Below are 22,156 nucleotides of genomic sequence, written 5' to 3' on the forward strand. Positions count from 1 at the left end.
GGCAATTTGTGCTCTTGAAGTTATCAGAAAGTTTTTTACCATTCACTCAAATTCACTATTCATATTATTATTCATCGTCATTATTCCTTTCCGCACCTAATGGTGCATAGGGCACTGCAGTGGTGCACCAATCTCATCTTATCTTGATATTTTTTTGCTACACGAAGGTAAGATGATTAGTCTTACGCTTCAGGTACCAGTCCAGGGACTATGAAATATTTTGGTGGGAAACAACCTTTTAAATAAATATTTCTTATCAACCATTTCGGGAATTGAACCCGAGACCTCTCGCATGGTAGGCAAACGCGCTGACTATTATATCACGAAACTGACATATTATTATTACCTTTACTCTACTATAGCATTTGGTTGTCATTACTCATACTACATTACTTGACTTTCCTACATTATTTCACACATACTTTTTGTTTGTGTCTACTTTTGACGGTTATTATTTTTTTTCCAAGTATGAAATATAATAATTTCTAATACAGTAAAACTCCAATGATCCCAATTGATGTGTGCTAAATTTTAATGCCTTTGAATCAATACAGTGAAATAGAATCACATTATAAAAATACTAAAACACGTCCAGCAAAGTTAATTGAATATAAGTTAAAATTAAAAACATCTCTATTTTTTATTTCCTGACCACGATTTGCATATTTCCGAATGACTGAAGTTCGGATAAACGGAGTTCCACTGTATTAATTTAAACCTTGAAATATGTTGGGAGTTTTGTGATAAGATACTATTTTTTTGTATTATCAATGATCTCTCAAAAGTATTACGGGTGGAAGGCGGTTTGAAGGAATGAAGTAATAAGAAAACGGACGCAGCAAACTCTCGTGACAACCGTCATCGAGCGGAGGTGATACAGTTAGCTGGGCCATAGAAAGTAAGGAGCTCTATTTCCTTTATTTGTTTTATTATTTTAGGTTTAATAGACACATTACAATAATACTTAATGATTTCAGTGTTTTATATTAATGAAGTAATAAGATAACGGACGCAGCAAACTCCAGTGACAACTGTCGTCAAGCGGAGGTGATAGGGTTGGCTAGGCCATATACTGCGGATGGCTCCTGGAGCCTTAACTACGCTTGCCTACTTTACAAAGCATAAGGTTCTCGATGTCTTGGACGTCCGCTGCTGACTGTTCGTCGGCAGTTTTTGTCATAACTTTGGGACGAGAATCTGACTTAGGACACAAAGATAGAGATGCATGGAGGCTCTTTGTGGATACCATATGCTCCAACTAGAGAGTGGACTTGGAATGATGATAATGATGATGATGATATAAATTTTAACAAATAATTATCTATTATTTGTATTGATTTATTTTTGTGTTATGCTTTCATATTTTCACGCAGTTTAGATTTTTTGTTATAATATGTAATAGGTTTTATTCGTAACTAAACTTAATTTATTGTACTGTAGTATTATTTGCATCCAAGCGATTTTATAATATAAAGATATTGAGACAGAAATAGAATGTTATAAATTTGATAAATATGAACATTGTTTTCGATGAATAATATTATTATGTACATTGTAAATAGATACATATACACTTTGTTAATTACGAGTTTAGTAAAACGTCAATTAGGTTATAATAAGACAAACATATTTATTTTACCGAGATTTAGACAACCATGATACGTGTTTTTACATCAAAAGAAAAATTGTAAAGCTAACTAAATTATTAGTTGGTGTGTTCATAAATGGCGCTCCATGCTCCTGTTCCATAATTGAACAGAACAAACATTACTGCTCGTACGTTGGCTCCTGCGCTCCTGGTTTGTTACGCCGTCAATCTTTGGCGCGAGGGACATTTTACTGTTTTGATTTCCCTAATAAATCCAAAATTACTCGCAAATATCGCTAGAAAGTAGCTCACACAACAGGTAATACAATGCCTTATCGAATCAACTGTTGTTATCCGGTATATACGCTCGTCGGCGTCCTCAAAAATCTGCCGCCGAGGAGGCCATCATAGATAATAGCATTTTGTCATTTTTTAATAACATAACCTCATTTACTAATGTTTGTCATTGAAAAGACGCGTATCCGACAAATTTAAACCCGTACAAGTAATGCAACTGGCGAAGGATTTAACCCTTAAATAGATACATTAATTCGATTAACGCGTTGTGCTTTTCCGCGCCCTTCGGTTCGTGCGCTGGTAGGCGGGATTTCGTGTCATATTTTTACCGCTCGCTGCATATTTTCGGATTTCGTTAACTTTCTGCGTTGTTTTAGCGAAAAATGCCGGCGGCTAGAGGATTAAAGCGAACCGCTTCGAAGGCTGAAGCCAAACCCGCGGCGGGGTCTTCAAAAATCAAGAAAAAACAAGGTAAGCGAACTTGTGCATATGTATCAATATATTATAGCCGAGTACATACCTACATGTCCACTGTTTATAAACTAATTTTCGCGATGTCGCGTGCTTTCTGCACCGAGAAGGGAGAACACGCAATGATTGGCCTAATATAGCGTAAACTGGACTGTATTTACAAAAATCTTTGTATTTAAAGTGTTTATATCGAAATTGAAGCGTGTCTTTGACAGCCAATTGTTCTAGAAGACATCTCTGGATAGATCGAAAGTATGAACATTTAATTAAGTTTCATGTTTTTCATCTAAGTATTTCATTTTTTAAGCTTAATTTATTTTAATATTACCTATTTATTTATTTAATAAACGCCCAGATGGCTCTTACAATATACAGTTAAAAGTACATGCAGTTTTATATAAAATAATAAAAATAAAATCATAAATATTATTACACTAAACACGTAATTCATTTTTAAAAAAAAAGGAAAAAAAGGGAAGATGAATAGAGAAACACATTAAATAGGGGAGAATTGAGGGGATGGATATTCGATGGAAAGGATAGCTAATTTAAGGAGTGGTGTGGAGCGAGTCCAACAGCTACGTAAAAAGATAAATTTATCTTAAAAAAAGTCCATTGCAGGAGAATGCCGCGAGATATTGCATAGATTTATATTATTAAGCGTGTTGTCCAAATGTTTATTAAAATTTATGTTTTTTTAAACTTATTTTTATTTGTACCGCAACAGGCCAGTAGCTCAATCACAAATAGCTATTGACGCGCTAATAAGCGACGTGATAACAATTTCTCACCATGGTTGTTTATCGTATTAGCGATCACAATGGAACATCCGTGAACACCTAATAAAATATTTACATTTCGCGACATATAATCCTGCTTCGACGTATAATCACATATTTCAATTTCACCGGTGTAAATATGGAAAATATTCCATAACTGCTATTTTTATTTATTAATTTATCACGCTATTCGTTGCATTTAGCCGGCGCCGGCGGTTGGCCGGCCAAATGTCAAGAAAACCAGTCTCCATACTAATTGTAATCTAATTTCCTCTTTTTTGTATTAGATGCTCCTTACTACTTTGCAAATGCAATATATAGTATTATTTTTTATAGTAAACGCCGATTTTTCGCCAATGAACTGTATTTATTTACGAGGAAAACAAAAAACAAACCGACGCGAGCGTTGACTTAGAGATTACACACGCGTTGACTTATGTCTGCGAAAACTTAAGCATGTTCATTGTGATCGCTCAAATGCTTAGCATGTTTTTAAGCACGTCGATAAATATTTGTGATTGAGCTACAGGATGCCCAATTACAGTGGTGAATTACAGCGCAAAACACCCGGGCTCGAGAAAAGTCACGTATAATTTTTGCGTTCTCACCGGGAATCGAACCCGGAACCTTCCATATGTGAGTCAAGCGTCTTAACCACTGCACCACGGAAGCCGCCGCAGTTAATGTAATAATTTTAGTATTCTTCAATAATATGCATCCTTCTACTCTTCATTATGTAGTATCTTAACTCAACACAGGGCTCTCGGCTCCGTAGAGTTAGGGATAGGTTCTTTTTTTTTGTAATGTTTATCTTTATATGAATAAATAAATAAATAAAAGTCATAAACTGAATATCTAGTTACTGCAGTTTTGCCTCCCGGGTTTCACAGTTCCCCGAGGAATATTGATATGTGAGTGAGGCTTAAATAAAGATCTGTTCTTCGTGATACCGAATCTGTATTCAACAAAATGTCGTCAAAAATGCTACATACTGCACTGAATAGTACGAATGTAAGGACGGCAGTATTGTGTCCCTATAAAAAACAGTCAGCGACGAAAGTGTCCCGGGATTTTAACCAATTAAAATTCATTACATTCTAACGGAGACCCTCGACCCAGATATAGAAATTAAATGCAGAATGGTGGCAGCGAGAGCTGCTTTTAACAAAATGAAATCCCTCTTCTGCAATGATAATCTGAAATTCAAAATAAAGCAAAGATTGGTAAAGTGTTATGTGTGGTCTGTATTGTTGTATGACTGCCAGACTTGGACTCAGAAATCGGACACTGTGAACAGGCTGGAGGCTTTCGAGATGTGGTTGCATCGCAGAATGCTTAAGATATCTCGGACAGACCTGATAACGAACTCGGAAGTCTCAAGTCGAGCTAGAACGAACAGACAACTCTTAACCACCACAAAAGTTCGTAAAATTTTGTATCTGGGGCATATAATGCGTGGAGAAAAGTGCCACTCGCTTCGTTTAATTTTGAAAGGCAAGATTGAGGGTCACCGAGGGAAGAAGACGGACGTCTCAGCTGCGTAATATACGAGTGGAACAGATTTTCCGGGCCACACAGGACAGAAGACCTTCGCCAGAGCGATTGTCAACGTTGGGGATACCTGACAGGGCACTAGGAGAAGAAGGCTATTATCCGGTCACAAGCCCTGTGATTGCCTAGACTTCCATATTTCTCAGTTTTGTGTTACGTAACGACTACCGATTGATTGCAGAGACCAAGACCGCTGCCAGCAGCTCGGAGCTCAAGGGCCCGAGTCGGCGTGGAGAACTGCTAACCACCGGCCAGGGGGATGTGGGACAGCTGGGGCTAGGGGAGGATCACCTCGAGAGGACCAGGTATTGCATTTTCTTTGTACATAGCACGAACTACTAAAGGTCACCTGTCAGTGGCGTCCGCAGAGTTTTTAACCTTTTAAGTGCCGCCGAGCATTGCTATGACATTACCCAGTAGGCCGTGACATTTAAAGCAATTTTTAAATAACTATTTTTAAAATATGTATGTCAAACAAAAAACATAAAAATTCATCAAATAAATGCGCGATATGTCATTTATGACGCCATTGCAACAGAAAAATGTAATAAAATTTTTCACAAATTGTCAGTGTTAGTCATTTGCCATATATTATAAATTATAACAGAAAATGTACCAACTGAATTTTATAACTAATTTTTAATAAGTTAATTAACAAAAACGAAGTCCATTAAATCAATTGTTTTCTACCGTGTGGTAAGCTTCGGTACTTTTTAAAACTGAAAAAAAAAAACGTTTGACACGTTATATTTAGGTTTGAAATAAAATATATCATAAAATGAATAAACACAGACTCACACAATCTATACTAACATAAATGCAAAAGTGTGTGTCTGTTTGTTTGTGTTTCTTTCACGTTGCAATGGAGCGACCGATCGACATGATTTTTGTGTAGGGATAGCCGGAGAACTGAGAAGTGTCATAAGCTACTTTTGGTCCTGAAAAAAACATCTCACTCCCTCGGGATCATGCTTAGTGGAAAAATGCCGTTTGCATTATGTAATGGGTTAAACAGCCCGTAAAGTAATGCAGACTACAATTTGTCAAATAAATAAAAAGAATAAAATTTATTTTGTATTTGAAGAACTAACTTTGGTTATTCATTATAGTTAAATAAATAAAACCACTTTGTCTTAACCACTAATTATTTTTTTCCACTGACCGGTTTCGTAGCAAACGAGCTCACATAAGCCTCGACGAAGAAGCTCGTTTGCTTTGAAACCTGTCAGTGGTTTTTTTTTTTATAATTTTCAATTTTTTTTTTTTTTTTTAAATAACGACGCTACGTCGCCATAGATAAACGCACCATCGTACTTTTTGCAAAGCTATAGTTGGAGGACTGGCAATCGATCAGGCTACTTTTTATTCTAAAAATTGTTAAATGTCAAAACTAAGTTTTCCCTGATTCTAAAAGTTAGTTTACTAAATTTTCTGCGTGTATTTTAATATCTTTAAATTAATGAACAGTAAAATTTCGCGAAAATAATGAAATAAAAGGACGGGACATTATGACAAACTAAGCTTGCTCGAACTGCCTGGTGCTTACAAAATGTACGGCTGGAAGGATGAAATGCGCGCCTCCTTCTAGAGCCTCGATCACCGCGATGTTACAACTGAATGGAGTGCATTCCTTGCAGATTCACCATTGTGAAGACCCTCCACAGCATTACGGCCATATGCGCCGGAGGAATGCACACTGTGGCTATTGACGCCGAAGGAACTGTAAGTCCTCTGCTTTTATTTTACATACAAATGCCAATGTCGATACGTCCGTGTGGGGGCGATAGCTTTTCACGATCATAGACTATTTGTTGATAAATTTACCACGAGTTTTGTCGTAAGGTTGCGTTTGAATAAAACTAAACCACCACTCTTTGTGAGTGATTTTATGTCCAACCGAAGTAAATATAACAGTTACTGGAATCGACAATGTTTTGAATCTGTCCAAATGTTTGTATACAACAACTGGATTCAACCCCATCATAGGGAGCTGTTAATTTTATCAATTATTTATTTACGGTTCCGTGAACCTTTTACATAATTGCGATAAAACTAGTGAAAAAAAATAACATCATTTTAAAAAGAGAATAAAAACATCGAGAAAAGTATACAATGGTAAACAGTATTTATATATAAAAAAGAAATATTACGTCTGTGACAAATATAAATATTTACCTTTATAAAAGAAAGGTAAATAAAAGAAAATATCAGTTTTTAAAAAAGAGGAAGAGAAGAGAAAAAAAAAAGAAAGTGCTTTAAAAGGAAAGTTAAAATTTTTACTTCGTGGTTTATATAAATATTAATATTAAACAGTAATAAATTTAAAAAATAATTATGCACACGAGAGTAAAGAGTTAAAACAAAAATAAAGAACTAATCATTATTTGAATTTTTAATTGTTAATTCTTTTTCAATACATAGGACTTAATCATCAGCGGCGTGGTATAAAATAAATCTAAATCATCACTGTATTGATTTGCAAGTCGCTGCATGCGAATAATCGGTGGATTCAATGAATAATTAGTACCATGATGATGACTGTAAAACAAAAAATTAAGTCTCGTTGGTCTATGTGGAATACGAAAGTTTGTTCGGGGCAATCTATTTTATTATTTAATAATTTATAAATAAACAAGAGGTCATTTATTGTCCTCCTACTTGAAAGTAATTATATTAAAATGTTCTTCATCTCTGTTGTAATATCGTCGCTTTAGTTCATTTTTGTCCAACAGACCATTTTTAATGAAATTGAGTGAAGTGCGCGGGAGTTCTGAGAAAGCCTTTATTTATATAATGAAATTGTTGTTGATGCGGCCTCCAGGTGTGGACGTTCGGGTGCAACGACGAGGGCGCTCTGGGGCGCGACACGGAGGAGCCGGGCGGCGAGTGGGCGCCGGGCCGCGTTCAGCTGCCGGGGCGCGCGGTGAGCGTCAGCGCCGGGGACAGCCACACTGCGGCGCTGCTGCACACCGGGCAGGTGTTCGCCTGGGGCTCCTTCAGGGTGAGTACTGTGCCTGCGTAATCACTCTCTGTATTGGCCCGTCGGCGCGTTCCACCCCAAACGTGAGGCTTAAAATTTAAGTTGTATGGCCCGGCCCTTACAGTTGGGAAACAATGTTCATTTCACTTGTATTTCAAATTCTTTCATTCGTTTATTCATTTTTTATCCATTATAAACAAAGATTAATAATAAAAATAATGTAACCTCACTGGGATTACCCGTGCCGAGGACACTTAATGTACTTTTAAAAAATATTTGTACCGTGTGAGAATAAACAAAGAAGCCTTAATATACACAGAGATAATTAACAAAATGTTCAGACATTCAATGTTCAGTTTGAAACACTACGTCTTTATGTTTATATTTAATGTATGTACACCTATATTATTTATATTAACGTGCAATAAAATAACAAAAACATAACCTAAACTATACATTTGTGGAGCAGTTGATTCAATATTGGTTTGGGTGAATGAGACAATCCATTTTACTTCTACCTAACTCCACTATCTATTTTTAATAGCCTTTTTGAACATTTTCTCATTTCTAATAATGTCTATATTTGGACTGTCAATGACATTTATGGATGATACTACGCAAAAAATCATTGAAATGTTTTTTTTTGTTTGACCGATCAATATAAAATAATTTTTAAATGTTGCACAACCTAATCTTCAATATTGCAAATTAAGAGCTATTATCTCTATACCTGGTTATAATTAGCTTTTTAATCGTGGCGGTTTGGCATAGCGTACTACCTTCCGAATTCTATTAAATGTCATATTATTTATCATTTCTATCGACCGTTGGCCACCGCTGCCTTTTACCTCGGATCGGGCTATCATCGGACTCATTACTTCCGTCTGCGCAGGACTCGCACGGCACGATGGGCCTCACGCCCCGCGGGCCGGAGCGCGCGCCCACCGAGATGCTGGCGGGGCGCCGCGTGCTGCAGCTGGCTTCGGGCGGGGACCACCTGGTGATGCTGACGGAGCAGGGGCAGGTGTTCACGTGCGGATGCGGCGAGCAGGGCCAGCTCGGGCGCGTGTCGCTGCGCTCCTGCGACCGCAACAGTCGCAACGGCATGAGTAAGGAACGCTATTTGTTTATTTATTCAGCTTAAATTTACAGGTTCGGCCAAGTCAGATATTTAGTCGGTTCAGGGAGCCCACTGAGTCACCGAGCCATCGAGCCATCGAGAATTTCATCTAGGATGCTCAACAAGGAACACATTATTATGTTTACAGCGGAACTTCTTTTTACACGGTTTTGAAATATTATCGCTATATTATCTGTTCTGTTTATTCATAAATAATTTGTAAAAAAAAAATTATCAGTAAAAGGTACCGAGTCTTCCAATATGTATCTCGGTGATATTCTGAATTGCAGACGCCCTCCTGGTGCCGGCGCCGCTGTCCTTCACCCGGGACAAGCCCAAGTTCTGCTCCATATGGGCCGGCACGCACTGCACGTTCGCCAAGCGCGCGCCCAGCGGGGACGTGCTCGCCTGCGGCCTCAACAACTACCTGCAGATCGGCGTGACGCGCGGCGCGCCGCAGACCGTGTTCGCGCCCGCCGCCGCTCAGGCCTTCGCCGGCACGGACTGGACGGCCATCGCCGGCGGCCCGCACCACTCGCTGGCGCTGGACGCGGCCGGCCACTGCCACGCGCTCGGCCGCAGGGAATACGGCAGGTATGCGAACATACTCAACTTAACTCCGGGTATAATCATTCTGTAGTGATACTCTACACCCCCCTGATATAAACATGCTAAAACAACATTAAAACTGAACTTTAGCACGATTATGCACTCCATGTATACGCGTGCTGCTGTTTAATTATCTTCTTCACTTCAGGTATAATTGTGTTGTAATAAATCTCTACTTCACTTCAGGTATAACTGTGTAGGATTTAAGTTGTTGAGGGTTGGCTGGAGCTCCTACCCCAGTTAGATATTGACAGAGAAGACACGAGATTGCTGTTTGATGTTTATTTATTACATGGCAAATAAATAATGAATTATATCGGGCGAGTGTTACGGCGATGAGGAGTTGAAATAACTGCACTTGAACTACAGGCGAGCGTTACGACGTCGAGCTGGTCTGACGTGAACTGAACTTGTTGGGCTGATTGACTGAACGGGCTGACTGACGTTGGCTGCGTCCTGTATTCTCTTTATTTCCTTTGCAGTTCATTTCTTCATGGTAGGGATTATGTGAATGTCGTGCAGAACAATGCTCCCGGTTTAACGTGCAATACTATAAGAGTTGCATTATACTAATGTATTGGATTCGATAGAAAATAATGACATTGCATCGTCGGTCATTAGTCTACTTCAGGTGAACTAATTTAACATGTGTGTGTCATCGACTATGGACCCTACAATTGTGTTATAGTGAATCTCTACTGCACTTCAGGTATAATTGTGTTATAGTGAATCTCTACTGCACTTCAGGTATAATTGTGTTAAAGTGAATCTCTACTTCACTTCTCTGTAGGTAGAATTGTGCGACTTGACAGTGTGTGTTTCTTCCACAGACTAGGACTGGGAGAGAACTGCGAGGATGCCACCCAGCTGACCTTGGTCCCGGAACTGAAGGACAAGAAGTGTGTCTCCATCTCGTGCGGCTCGGCGGCCTCCTTTGCCGTCACCGACTCCGGTAAGGCCGGAACATAATCACCACTCGAGGGATGAATAGTTTTTCTATTCAACACGGGCCTTGTTGCCAACATAAAACCACGAGTCGAAAAGATTAGTCATTTTATTACTGACCGTTCGCTGCTAGTTTAGATATAATTATTGTAAAGGGAGGAATCATTTGATCAAAAATTAAATTACCTTTTTGCAAAATTGCAAGGTGTATGATACACCTCCATTCCTCCCGATCCTGGAGCGAGTTATTCGATCGGTCACCATTTTTGGATACATACCCTAAAAAATATAATTAAATGGATTTTCAATCTTTGACAGAATTTATTTTTAATTTTAAATTTCTATTTTTAAAAAGTATTAAAAACAACGATTTTCTAACATAAAAAGTTAAATTCCTGACGATGAGGTAGTAACCCCGAAACCGGTCGAAGTGTAATTAAAAAAAAAATTGAATGGTTTATACAAATTTATAAACAAATAAGTGTAAAATGTCATACCACAAAGTGAAAAATGTTTTTGATAACAATAATATAAAAAGACCCATTAAGTTTTCATAAATTATGAAATAGTGAATACTAAATAGCCTGGTCAATCTGTTGGTGTCTGTTGCAGGGGAGGTGTGGGCGTGGGGCATGGGCAGCTCGGGCCAGCTGGGCACGGGCGGCGAGGAGGACGAGGCGGCGCCGCGCCTGCTGCACACCGGCGCCCTGGCGGGCCGCGTGGCGCTGCGCGTGAGCGCGGGTGGCCAACACACAGTGCTTCTGGTCGTAAGTCTCCAAATTGTATCATCTGTATCGCGCTTGCCTAAAAATTTGACACGTTCAGTATTTAATTTTTTAAATAAGAAAATCAACTATAAACTATTAGTTAACTAATCGTTTTAGTAACTACTGCAAATATTTTTTTAAATTAATTTGTTGTTAATCGAAGTGATCTGAGTTCGGAGTTCATTCATTAATAACTTAATAAAAATTGCACTAAACCCTCACACAACCTTTCGCCTGCGCAGTTATGCGCTTACTGAAGTAAAATTCATCGCGTTCCGTCAGTTTAAGTGAGGTCGTTCAGTACTGAATACACAAGCGGAAGCAGTTCCAACAAACCAATCCATGTTTATTTTCCATCTATTGTAACTGTTTTCTAACAATGTTAGCACTTAAATCAGTCGACACGATGGTATTATAATATGAAATCGTCTAATATTTATATCTGAGAAAACGCCATATTAATTTTTGCCCTTGTGTGGTGACGTCGAGTCTCCGATTCGTGGCTTTTATTTCAGCAGTGGATTAACACGTCCGGTTTTTCTATTCTCCAGGCCAAGACGGAAGAGAGCGAGGACGCTGTGACGGAGCCCGCGGCGGGCACCACGGCCCCCGCGGTGGCGGTCGGGGGGGGCAAGCGCTCCCGCCAGCCCTCCGCCGAGGGGAAGCCACCCGCTGCCTCCAGTGTGAGTATAGACAGTCATCACATATTATATGGATAATTTTTTATAAATAAATGAACAAATATATCCGGGTTTAACTGCTTTAGAACGAGGTAAACAGACAACCCTAGATAGACATTTAAAGAAAGGAAAAAAATATCTATTTCCAGAAACAGAACGGCGGCAGCCCGGTTCCCGAGGAGATAAAGGAAGATGCGGAGGCCGAGAAGGCCGAAGAGCAGCCCGCCGCGGAGGAGAAGAAGGAAGAAGAGCCGACCGCGATGGAGGTCGCGGAGGAGGCCAAAGAGGAGGTCGCGGAGGAGGCCAGCGGCACCGAGCCGCCCGCGCCCCTCCCGCTGGCGGACAAGACCAACCAGGAGATGGAAACAGACAGTATGTATGTTGGGTACTGCTTGCTTATTTACCTACTAACACCGCACTAACATAATATTATGGCTGGAATTACACTCGAACATTACACTCGGACCTCTTTGTGCAATTTTGAAGTTCTGCATTTTTTAAAAGCAATTAATCAAAAAGTTATAATTTAGTAACTACATAAAATAAAACCCCTAAATTGCGTTTTTTAATGGAAGAACATAAAAAAATAATTCGGTAAATTATATTTTAATCGCTATTTTTCGTAATATTATTTTCTTAAATAATAAATGTCCCTAAAACACAATAAACCATCTGTAAAATTACAATAAAAAGACATAAATGTTCGCAAAACGCAATAAACTGTTTGATGACTTCTAGGTTTTGTCTATTAATTTAACTTACCAACAAATTGGTACGATGATAGAGACTAACTTCATACTCTTGAATTGTCAGTTTTCGGTGCAGATTGCAAATTTCACCGACCATGAAGTTGGCATAATAATAGATAGAGACTAACTTCAGTTTCTTGAGCTTTTAAAAGCAAGAAAATGGCGGCAATAAATGTCCATAAAACACAATAAACTGTCCGATGACTTGTAGGTTCTGTCTATTGATTCAACTTGCCAACAAATGGCATGATGATAGAGACTAACTTCAAATTCTTGATCTGTCAGTTTTCAGTACGGATTGAAAATTTCTCCGACCAAGAAGTTGGCATAATGATAGACTAACCTCAGACTGTCTTTAAAATTACAAATAAATTATAAAGACAGTTTTCAGTGTGGATTGCAAACTTTAAATGCGGGAAAAAAAACTTCAAACTGGGTTTTTAATGTACCGAAATACAATCAGCGAAAATCCCATTAAAGGAAATCTAGTAGAGATAAGTCTGCCTCGTATCGTAGTGGCAAAATTCCCGGTTCCATTCCTAGCAAGGTCGACAATGGAATATCGGTTTAAAGTGTATACCGCGATATTCCGCTGTCCCTGAACTGGCGCTGGATGAACAAGATATACCGCATTTAGCGTACCAATTCAGTGCCCTATGCATCGCTGTGTGCGGACAGAGAAACGAGGATTCAGGTTTAGATTAGACAAATGTTAGGATTGTCCAGCCATACATATTGTGCACTGTTCCCCGCTAGCCCCGCATTTGACTTTGCTATGTTTCAACGCATGTTTCGTTGATTGCCCGCTTTTTACTTTGGCATGGTGAGGTGTTGCGATAACTTGTACGCTGTTTAACCGAACAGGAACAGAAATACATATCGGTAAAGGAGGTTCTGAGGTATTTGTATTATTTCAAGGTGAGATGGAAATGCATGAAAAAATAGATTGGTTTATTTAAAACAAAATTATTTATCCTTTTGGTAAATGTCCGCTTCTGGGTGTTATGACTGGAATGCTAGTTTTTTATTTTCCAGTATCGATTCCCAGTAAAATCGCAATAGTTAAATTAGAATAATTTACTGATTTTTGTGAAAAATCACCTCAAGGGGGCTTTACAATTGTATACATTCTAACTAAGCTAAACTGAGATATTATATTAAATGCATGTATTCTCAAGCTTGGGTGTTTAAAAAATTAGTTTTTTTTTTTCTAGCTGTGTTTTATTATTTATTTATATCTTACAGTTTCAGGTTTACAGAGGCATATCGTCATTTAACTAAAAACTTAGCTGCGGTATATTGTCAATTGGCGCCCAGCCTGTAGCCAAATTATACAAAAAGCACTTTTTCAATTGGCACCCAATATAAAGCCAAATTGTACATTAACCACATTTTCAATAAGCGGCCAGTGTGAGGCCAAATCGTGCATAAACTGCATTGTCAATTGGCGACAATGTGGTGCCAAATTGTACTAAACCCGCATTGTCAATTTGCACCCAATATGGGGCCCATATAGTACATAAACTGCATTGTCAACTGGCACCCAATATAAAGCCAAATTGTACGTTGACCGCATTGTCCATTGGCGCTCAGTGTGGAGCCAAATCGTGTAGAAACTGTATTGTCAATTTGCGCCAAAACACGTGCGTCAAAACACGTGCGAGCTGAGATTATTAAACCCTAGAGCGATGAATTGTAATGTTTGCCGTTTGCATGGGAGAAAGCAAAGGCCCATCTCGGTATCATCTCAGTCGAGTTCGGTATCGTCTGGTGGCACGGTAACGATAAAGTTGCCCTGCACTAAGTTGTCCTATATAGATGCATGTATTAAATTATATACGCTTTGAGTTTACTATTCTTTGAACAATTGCATGTCATTTAATTGTTACAGTAGGTATTTTATTGGTATTCGTAGTAGTACCACATACTACGAATACCAATAAAATATTATTTACAAAAATTCATTGTATTTTCAAAACCAATATGGATATTGTGGAGGAATGTTTCCATGCATAACTTTTAAAATCAAATTGTTAAAAAATATATGTTTTCCAAAATGCAACATATTTGGCCTTGACAATTGAGGGCATTGGAAGCAAATCGGTTGCTATCTAGCAACCTCCAAAAAAATTTTTTTTCGGTTATGATGTCATTCTGTAGATTATCAACTTTATTTTTATAAAAATCAGGAGTTGAGTTGCAAATGTAGTTTAAAATCATACTTCTGATGGTTTGAAAATAGTGTTTGGAAGCAAACATGGCAGTATCCATCAGCCATTTTATTTGACCAATGACAGGCTCGAGATTTAAATTTTAAAAATGGCCGTGCCATACAAATATTAGGAATGTTTTTTGAATTCGTGTTTCTATTAAAGCTAATTTATTAGTATCTTAAAGTTTAAGTTCAGTAAAAATAACATTTCTAGCATAAGGACTCTCTTTGGCATTAGCATTAGTGTGGCAGTTCTTGTTATTCTTCTCAAAAACACTAGAACGGTAGTTTGCTTTCTTTGCTTCCAATGCCCTCAAACTGTGACGTCAAGATCCTTGACGATGTTTTTTTAAAATTCTTAATTTAACCGAATCCAATGTAGCGTGGTCAATGTGATGAACCATTTTTGCGGGAATTGAAAATTGTAAATTTAAAAATATTCTTTTACTCGACAGTATTTCATAGACCCTTGTTAATTTAAAATTGTAAAAAAAGGGGTTTTTCCCTATTTCGTTTACAGGTCTCTTTGTACCGGTGCAAAACAATTCATTATTTATACGGAAGTCTGAGCATTTAGGTGGAGGATGGGTTGAGGAAATGCGAATGTTCAAGCATTGGCAGGATGGTGAATGTTACAGTGTGTAAAGTGGCCACTTAAACCAGCCAATGACAGGACATAAACCCTGTAAATGCCTAGACCTCCATATTCCCCTCTCTAAAATGTTCTTCATCTCTGTTGTAATTTGTTAAGATCAAATGAATTCTGAAATTTTTTCGGGATGATAAAAAGTGTAAAAAAATGTTAATTGGAGAGAATATTTGTATGAGAATGTACGAACGAAATGAGACCCGACTATTTAGGTGTACAAAGTGGGAAAATGTAAAATTGGGGAACGTAAAATGAGGTTTTACTGTAAATATAAATATATAGATGTTCGAGATTCATATACTGTCTGATGCCCTCACTGTCTACTTAACTCACCCCCCCCCTTGCAGCAGCAGAGGCGGCGGCGGAGGCGGCGGCGGAGGCGGCGGCAGAGGCGGCAAGCGGGGCCGCGGTCGAGGCCGCGGCGGCCGAGGCGGGGGCGGGCAGCGAGCGGGCGGCGAGCGCCCCCGACAAGCGGTGCGCCAGTGAGGAGCCGGCCGAGGCGCCCCCCGGCAAGAAGGCCCGCGTCGCGGACGTTCCCAACGGAGCCCTCTAGGCGCCCGACCCGACTTCCAGTACAATCCCCCACACACAAACTCTTCGTGTCGATTGCCCGGTATTACAGACACGCGTGTTAGCATTAAGGATTCGTACGCATAAAACTATAAGAGGTTAATTTTGACATGAAATATTAATAAAACTTCTCGCTCTATCGTACTATTTTGTTTATCAAACAACGACCGCTTTGGCTCGATGCTATGGTTTCTTAAGAGAGCGCTTGTCCTAACAAACCAGATACGGAATAAGTCCTCGCTGTTTTTCGTTCGACTCCTCTCGGCTTCGATCGGTACGGCGCCCGATTTCCTCGCTTTCGAATTGTTCGGCAACTGTTGCGCGATCGACTCCTAATGATTTTGCGAGTTCATTTTGCATCTGGAACAGTCTTCATCGAGTAATGCTTCTGATTCACTTTCTCGTAAGGCTATTCCATCGCTCCGCAACTCGGTCAGTCTGAAAGTCCTCCCCGGGCCGGTATTCTGAATGGCATAGCGCGCATAGAGAACGCTTCCTCAGCGCGTATTTAGTACTGGACACGAAGGACGTACTGTATAATTTCAATGAATGGCATTGATTTTAACTCCGGTACAATATTATTGCTCCGTTAAGATTTTAAATATTTCGATCGAGTCACCACGCTGCGTCCGCTCTTCCGGTGAACTATATACGAGAGAAGACGGCGAAAATTTCCTAGAGAGCGTCGGCGCTCATTGCTAGCGGAACACCAAACAGCGATACTGTCATTTGACATCATCAAAATGGTGAAATCTTGATTGATTTTGTAAGAAAACACACAATATTGAAATTTGCACTAAACCTTGAAATGCAGACTGTGTAGCGTGATATTTAAACGCCTCACTCTCCTTCGAACTTTTGTTTTCAACTTCTGATGACATGGCCGCCGTATATCGGCACGGCCCTTTTACGAAATCATAGCTTCGGCAGATATCTTCCGGAGTGGTATTGTTTTTATGACAAAACAATTTACCAGTCCTAAGGACGGCTACTCGGCCGAATAGCGCACGTTTTTCAGTAAATAAAATAGTACAGTCGAGGGCATTGGAAGCAAAGATAGCAAACTCCCGTTTTGGTGTTTTTGAGAAAAATAACAAAAACTGCTACACTAATGCCAGAGTCTACATGTTACTAAACTTCAACTTTAAGATACTAATAAATTAGCTTTAATAGAAACACGAATTCAAAAAACTCTTAATATTTGTTTGGCACGGCCATTTTGAAAATTTAAATCTCGAGCCTGTCATCTGTCGAATAAATTGGCTGATGGATATTGCTATGTTCGCTTAACGCTATTTTCAAACCATCAGAAGTATGATTTTAAACTACATTTGCAACTCAACTCGTGGTTTTTATAAAAATAAAGTTGATAAACTACAGAATGACATCATAACCAAAACAAATTTTTTTTAGAGGTTGCTTTCTTCGCTTCTTATGCCCTCAATTAGTAACTCTGGAGTTTTATAAAGAAATATCTATAAAAAAACATCAATAATATAATAGAAAATATGAAAAAAATATGTAAATTAATGTACTAAAAATTAAATTAAAAAGCTGCACTGAAAGCGCTCCCTCCACAGACCCAAACCCTTTAAACCGAAGGTCTTCTTGTCAGTTTTGCTTATTCTTTAAACTATTTTCCTAAAAACCATCCCTTCCCTGCGATGTGTAGCCAGTACACATTGCGACTAATAACTTAAATATCTCCATAAATATTATATAAACCGGGATAAAATTTTCGGTATTCCTCCGTTATACATTTACGTAAATTAGAATAATTACTTATTGGGCACAGAAAAAGCATTTTATCAGAAATCTGAGATAAATCATTTATTCGATCGAATGTTTACCAATGTGTCGCACGTTGCGGTGTATGAATATACAATTGTCGCACACATTCTCGATACTTCGGGTACTCGATATTCGGGAGCGAGAGAGACAATTTTCACGCATCACGGGCGCGAATAGCAAAGTTGCCAGAACTTGGACACCGGTAGTAGCTCCGGTGACTCTCCTAGCTTCGTTAGGAGTGGTCCTCGTGTTGCGAGCGTTAGCTAGTGGTTTTTTCATGTTTTTAGCAATTTTTTACTTCAACTATAAAATAATTAAAGAAATTGTGTATGAAAATTCAATTTTTTCAATTTAAAATATCTCATTTTTGCATGCGTATTACATAGCACCGTAGCGCGAGGATGTTTTCGGCGCGGTAAGGGAAGGTTTAAATATCACGTTACTTTTTAAAATTTGAACTCTACCACTTACGTCGAGTTTGCGTTTTGTTCGTGAGACTCGTGTCCTCAAATATCACTCCGTATGGTAAACAATCCTTCGTCATCGTCTGTTTTTAAACCCTCAAGTATCGATAGTAAATGGATAGCGTAATTAATCTCCGAATCAATACGATCGTTTGAATTATTTCCATACAAAACTCCTTTTAATACTGGGCAATCGATATTTTTTACAATATTTTGAGTACACACACAAATTTTGCGAAACATCGTACGGTTTTAAAGATACATATAGACCGATAGTTTTAGAGATGTGGAAATATTATACACGAGCAGAATGGTGAGGATTACACGGTGTGTTAAGTGATCAGCGCATGACAGCCAAGAACGACTTCTGTATTCTGTTCTGTGATCTCTATTGATAACTTAATTTTGATGAAATTACTCGACGGTTATCCCGGGAGACGACCGCCGTACTTACTTGTCTACATAAATAATCACTCAGAATATTGTTTCATCGGAAGTGACTGCGTCAGGCGTAGTTTAGTTCGGAGTTCGGTATATTTGGTTGAGATGCACAACTTAATATATTATTTTAAATTATGATCTTCGCATCGCCGTCCCCACTTCACATTCACCTATTCAATGTAATTATTTTATCAACTCTGAATAAGTTCAGTTCACATAATCTCTTTTTCCCACATAAACCAGCAATTTGTCCAAACATTTCTAGACGAGAACTGAGAACTGAATTCAACCCCCCAATGAGCTGTCTGTCAATATTAACATATTACAACAGAGATGAGGCACATTTTATAGAAGGGAATATACAAGTCGAGGCATCTACAGGGCTGACCTGACATTCACCATTCTGCCTATATTTTAACATATATATACACCTTCAATTCTTCCATCTATTGATGTTTGTGAAGTTAAAGAGCTGAAACCTTCATTGATGTGGCTGAGATTCATCTGATTTGGACAAACTCGAAACATGCCGATAAATCCACCCGGTTGGAGAATAAATATAAAAATGCTTTCAAGCGTTCCTAGGATGCGAGTGAAATAATTCAATCGGACGAATCTCAAACACATCAATAAAGGTTTCAGCTCCTAAACTTCACAAACATCCGCAGATTGAAGAATCGAAGGAATATAGATGTTCAAATGCAGGCAGAATGGTGAATGATACATGGTGTTTAAAATGGCCGCTTAAACCAGCCAACGACAGGTCATAAGCCCCGTAGATGCCTAGACTTCTATATTCCCTTGCCTAAAATGTTCTCAAGTTGTAACATGTTTTTTATGAACATTTAATTCAATGGTCAGCATTTTTTATTAAGTCTTTTGTTTAATTTTATAGTTTCAAATATTATGACTGTATATTTTCCTCGAAGAACCAGATGATGCGTTGTTTAAATTCTCTCACTGCGAGTTCTAATGAATATCGCCACTTAATGCGACTCGAGTCGTGGTCCCGTCGCAATGGCGCGGACTTCGGTGCGGAGGTCCGAGGTTCGCTTCGCCCTTGACTAGAAAAATAGCCACTAAATACTCGGGTATCTTAGAACGCGGGACGGCGGTGCGCGGTCGATTAATATATTTTATTTTTAAAGGTGATTAAATTAGGAATGTCGTGCGGGGTGATTTGGAGCAAACGGCTGTAAATATCCGGAGGGCGGTTACAAATGACTATTTTCATCTTACAATCCATCGTATTGTAAAACTATATATTATATTATTATGTGTAGGTTTAGTGACATTACGTGCATCGTGACTCGCGCTTCACTGTTCCCCCCTGTTCCCGCTGACTCCCGCACGTTCACACTGCCGAGCCTGCTAAATAACGCTACAAATTACTTTCAAATTTAAATTATTCGCAAATATTTTTGGCAGGTCGTTTGAGAAGAAAGGTTTTTACTATAATAACCAATATAGAATTTTAAATTTAATCGAGTGGTAACATTAAAGTTGTTTTCTTTAACCCAACTTTTGTTTTTTAAATTTGCTACATACGAGGATTAATTAATATGCTCCACCCCTGACAGTGGACGAGAAAAGGTTTTCGTACCGTGGTGTAGTGGTCAACGCATTTGTCTAAAACGACATTGAAACGGTGTTTTTAAAATGGAGCGTAAGACTGATCATCTTACCTCCATGTAACAAAAATGATCAAGATACGCCGCGGTTGGTGTACATTGCAGTGCCCTGTGCACCATTAGATGTAGATTGGGAATGATCACCTTTTATTGTATCGAAATTAACCCCTTTCTTGGCAATGATCGTTCAGGATACATATTATGATTTAATTTATTCTCATGAATTCAGTTTAAACTGCTTTACCATATTCATTCTTAACTGTATTATCACAATTCATTAAAACTTTGAATAAAACAAAAATTATATTTACAAAAAAAGCCTCTCCAACCATCAAATGTGTAAAAAAAAAAAACAATTTTCAAATATTTAGGTTTTTTTTTTTGTATAGAGGAGTGTATCGCATGGCTCATCGTGTCAATAAAATAAAAAATAGCAGCATGAAAATGAACTCTAAAGACATATCAATTTTTAGCATACTTATTTAGCAATTTTAATTGATTTCAAGTGTTTATGAACTTAACTTACCTATGTTTTAATCAGAATATAATTTAACTAAATCCTTGAAATTGAAAAACAATTAATACTTGTTCAATAAATTATAAAATGAATGTGGTTATTTGGTTTATAAAATTCATCAGTGTAATAATTATAAAAGAAATGTAAAATGTCTATTTTTTCAATAAATTATTTTATATGCGTATACTATGTAATACTTTTATCTAACTGACCATATTTTAATTAATAATTTTATAAATGGTACTCGGGTACACGTGTGATTTTAAAATTAAATAAAAAAAATATTTTAATGTGGAAATTACATTTTATTTGTCAATTATAATATATATCGCCGGTCTAACTTGTAAAACTCGTAACTCCCAAATTTACTTTTGTGGGGAGAGTAATGACAGGTTTTACTTCAGTAGCGAATTGTAGCAAAGTTTTTTTCACGAGTATGCGAGTTCTACTCGCATATGGATTGACAAGTCCTAACAGAAAATGCCAAAATATCATTTTTGTCCATTTGTGGCCTTGCGAGTTTTACAAGTTAGGATGACGATATGTAGTATTGCTTCCTTTAAAAACTAACCTAAATGTCTCTCGATACTTGTTTCTGCCAAATGTGGAAGAATGTGCCGTATATTTCTACAGTATTTAATCGTGTGGGGAAATGAAAAGGGCAGTGAAGCGATCAGTTGCGAAGTGCTATATAATGACTGATGACGATAGACGGCTGTTGCGTCTGTAGAGTGGTACATAATAACAATCGTCAGGTTGGCACTCTATCCTCTGCGGGTACTGTTAGGCTGAATATTATTATTGTTGTAAGGAGGAGAATTGTCACTGTTAATTTACGTGGAATAACAAATGTTCATGATTATTTTAAGAAAAATGTTTGAAAATAATATTTAGAATAAACTAAGTTTGATAGAAATTTGTGCTATTTATTTTTACCCCCCATTTCCCAAAAGCATCATTTTATTAATTTCATACTGTAGCGGTGGTTGCAGAGGGAAATTGTCTATCAATAATAATGTTGTATAGTAACTGTATTTAGAGGAAAACAAATAAAGTCATTGTTATTTATTTTATATCGCAGCAATTGTTTATATATTCCTCTAAAAGTAAACATTAGTATCAATAAAAATACATACAAATACGAGTGCACCCAGCCCGTTCCCAGTGAAAAAAGAAACTACCAGCCTATTCCAGATTATTTCTCCATACAAAAAAGTATGCTATATTTTACATCTTAAAACTGATTGCGGTTACTTTCTACTAAAATAAACCTGCAGATCACAAATATTATTTAGAGCATTCTCAAACATTATTTCCAGCGCCGTAGCTAAGAGTCAGGATCGCC

At 38.1% G+C, this 22,156-nt stretch overlaps 1 protein-coding gene across 3 annotated transcripts; it reads left to right on the forward strand.

The window, feature by feature from the left end:
• Nucleotides 1–1,787: 1,787 nt before the first annotated feature.
• Nucleotides 1,788–21,727, forward strand: Rcc1 (Regulator of chromosome condensation 1). Of its 3 annotated transcripts, none has more exons than XM_088235483.1 (12): nucleotides 1,788–1,907; nucleotides 2,263–2,356; nucleotides 4,868–4,991; nucleotides 6,324–6,408; nucleotides 7,508–7,687; nucleotides 8,559–8,775; nucleotides 9,077–9,380; nucleotides 10,226–10,347; nucleotides 10,953–11,107; nucleotides 11,659–11,790; nucleotides 11,937–12,159; nucleotides 15,745–21,727. In XM_088235483.1, the coding sequence occupies exons 2-12, from the start codon at nucleotides 2,269–2,271 to the stop codon at nucleotides 15,948–15,950; spliced, it is 1,836 nt and encodes a 611-aa protein (XP_088091609.1). In that variant the 5' UTR covers nucleotides 1,788–1,907; nucleotides 2,263–2,268; the 3' UTR covers nucleotides 15,951–21,727. The 3 variants fall into 3 exon arrangements, with proteins under 3 accessions (XP_088091609.1, XP_088091610.1, XP_088091611.1); XM_088235484.1 differs by having other exon boundaries at nucleotides 15,748–21,727; XM_088235485.1 differs by having other exon boundaries at nucleotides 11,943–12,159.
• The last annotated feature ends 429 nt before the right edge of the window (nucleotides 21,728–22,156 follow it).

Source organism: Micrasema longulum, unplaced genomic scaffold (genome assembly GCF_059751315.1).
Source record: "Micrasema longulum isolate JH-2025_06_02 unplaced genomic scaffold, ASM5975131v1 h1tg001381l, whole genome shotgun sequence".
Classification (NCBI taxonomy): Eukaryota; Metazoa; Arthropoda; class Insecta; order Trichoptera; family Brachycentridae; genus Micrasema; species Micrasema longulum.

Excerpts from the sequence above, each read along its gene's own strand:
- Rcc1 (XM_088235483.1), top strand. The coding sequence starts at position 2,269 with ATGCCGGCGGCTAGAGGATTAAAGCGAACCGCTTCGAAGGCTGAAGCC. Across the intron at positions 2,357-4,867 it reads AAAAATCAAGAAAAAACAAG|AGACCAAGACCGCTGCCAGC; the intron begins GTAAGCGAACTT and ends GATTGATTGCAG. Across the intron at positions 9,381-10,225 it reads GGCCGCAGGGAATACGGCAG|ACTAGGACTGGGAGAGAACT; the intron begins GTATGCGAACAT and ends TTTCTTCCACAG.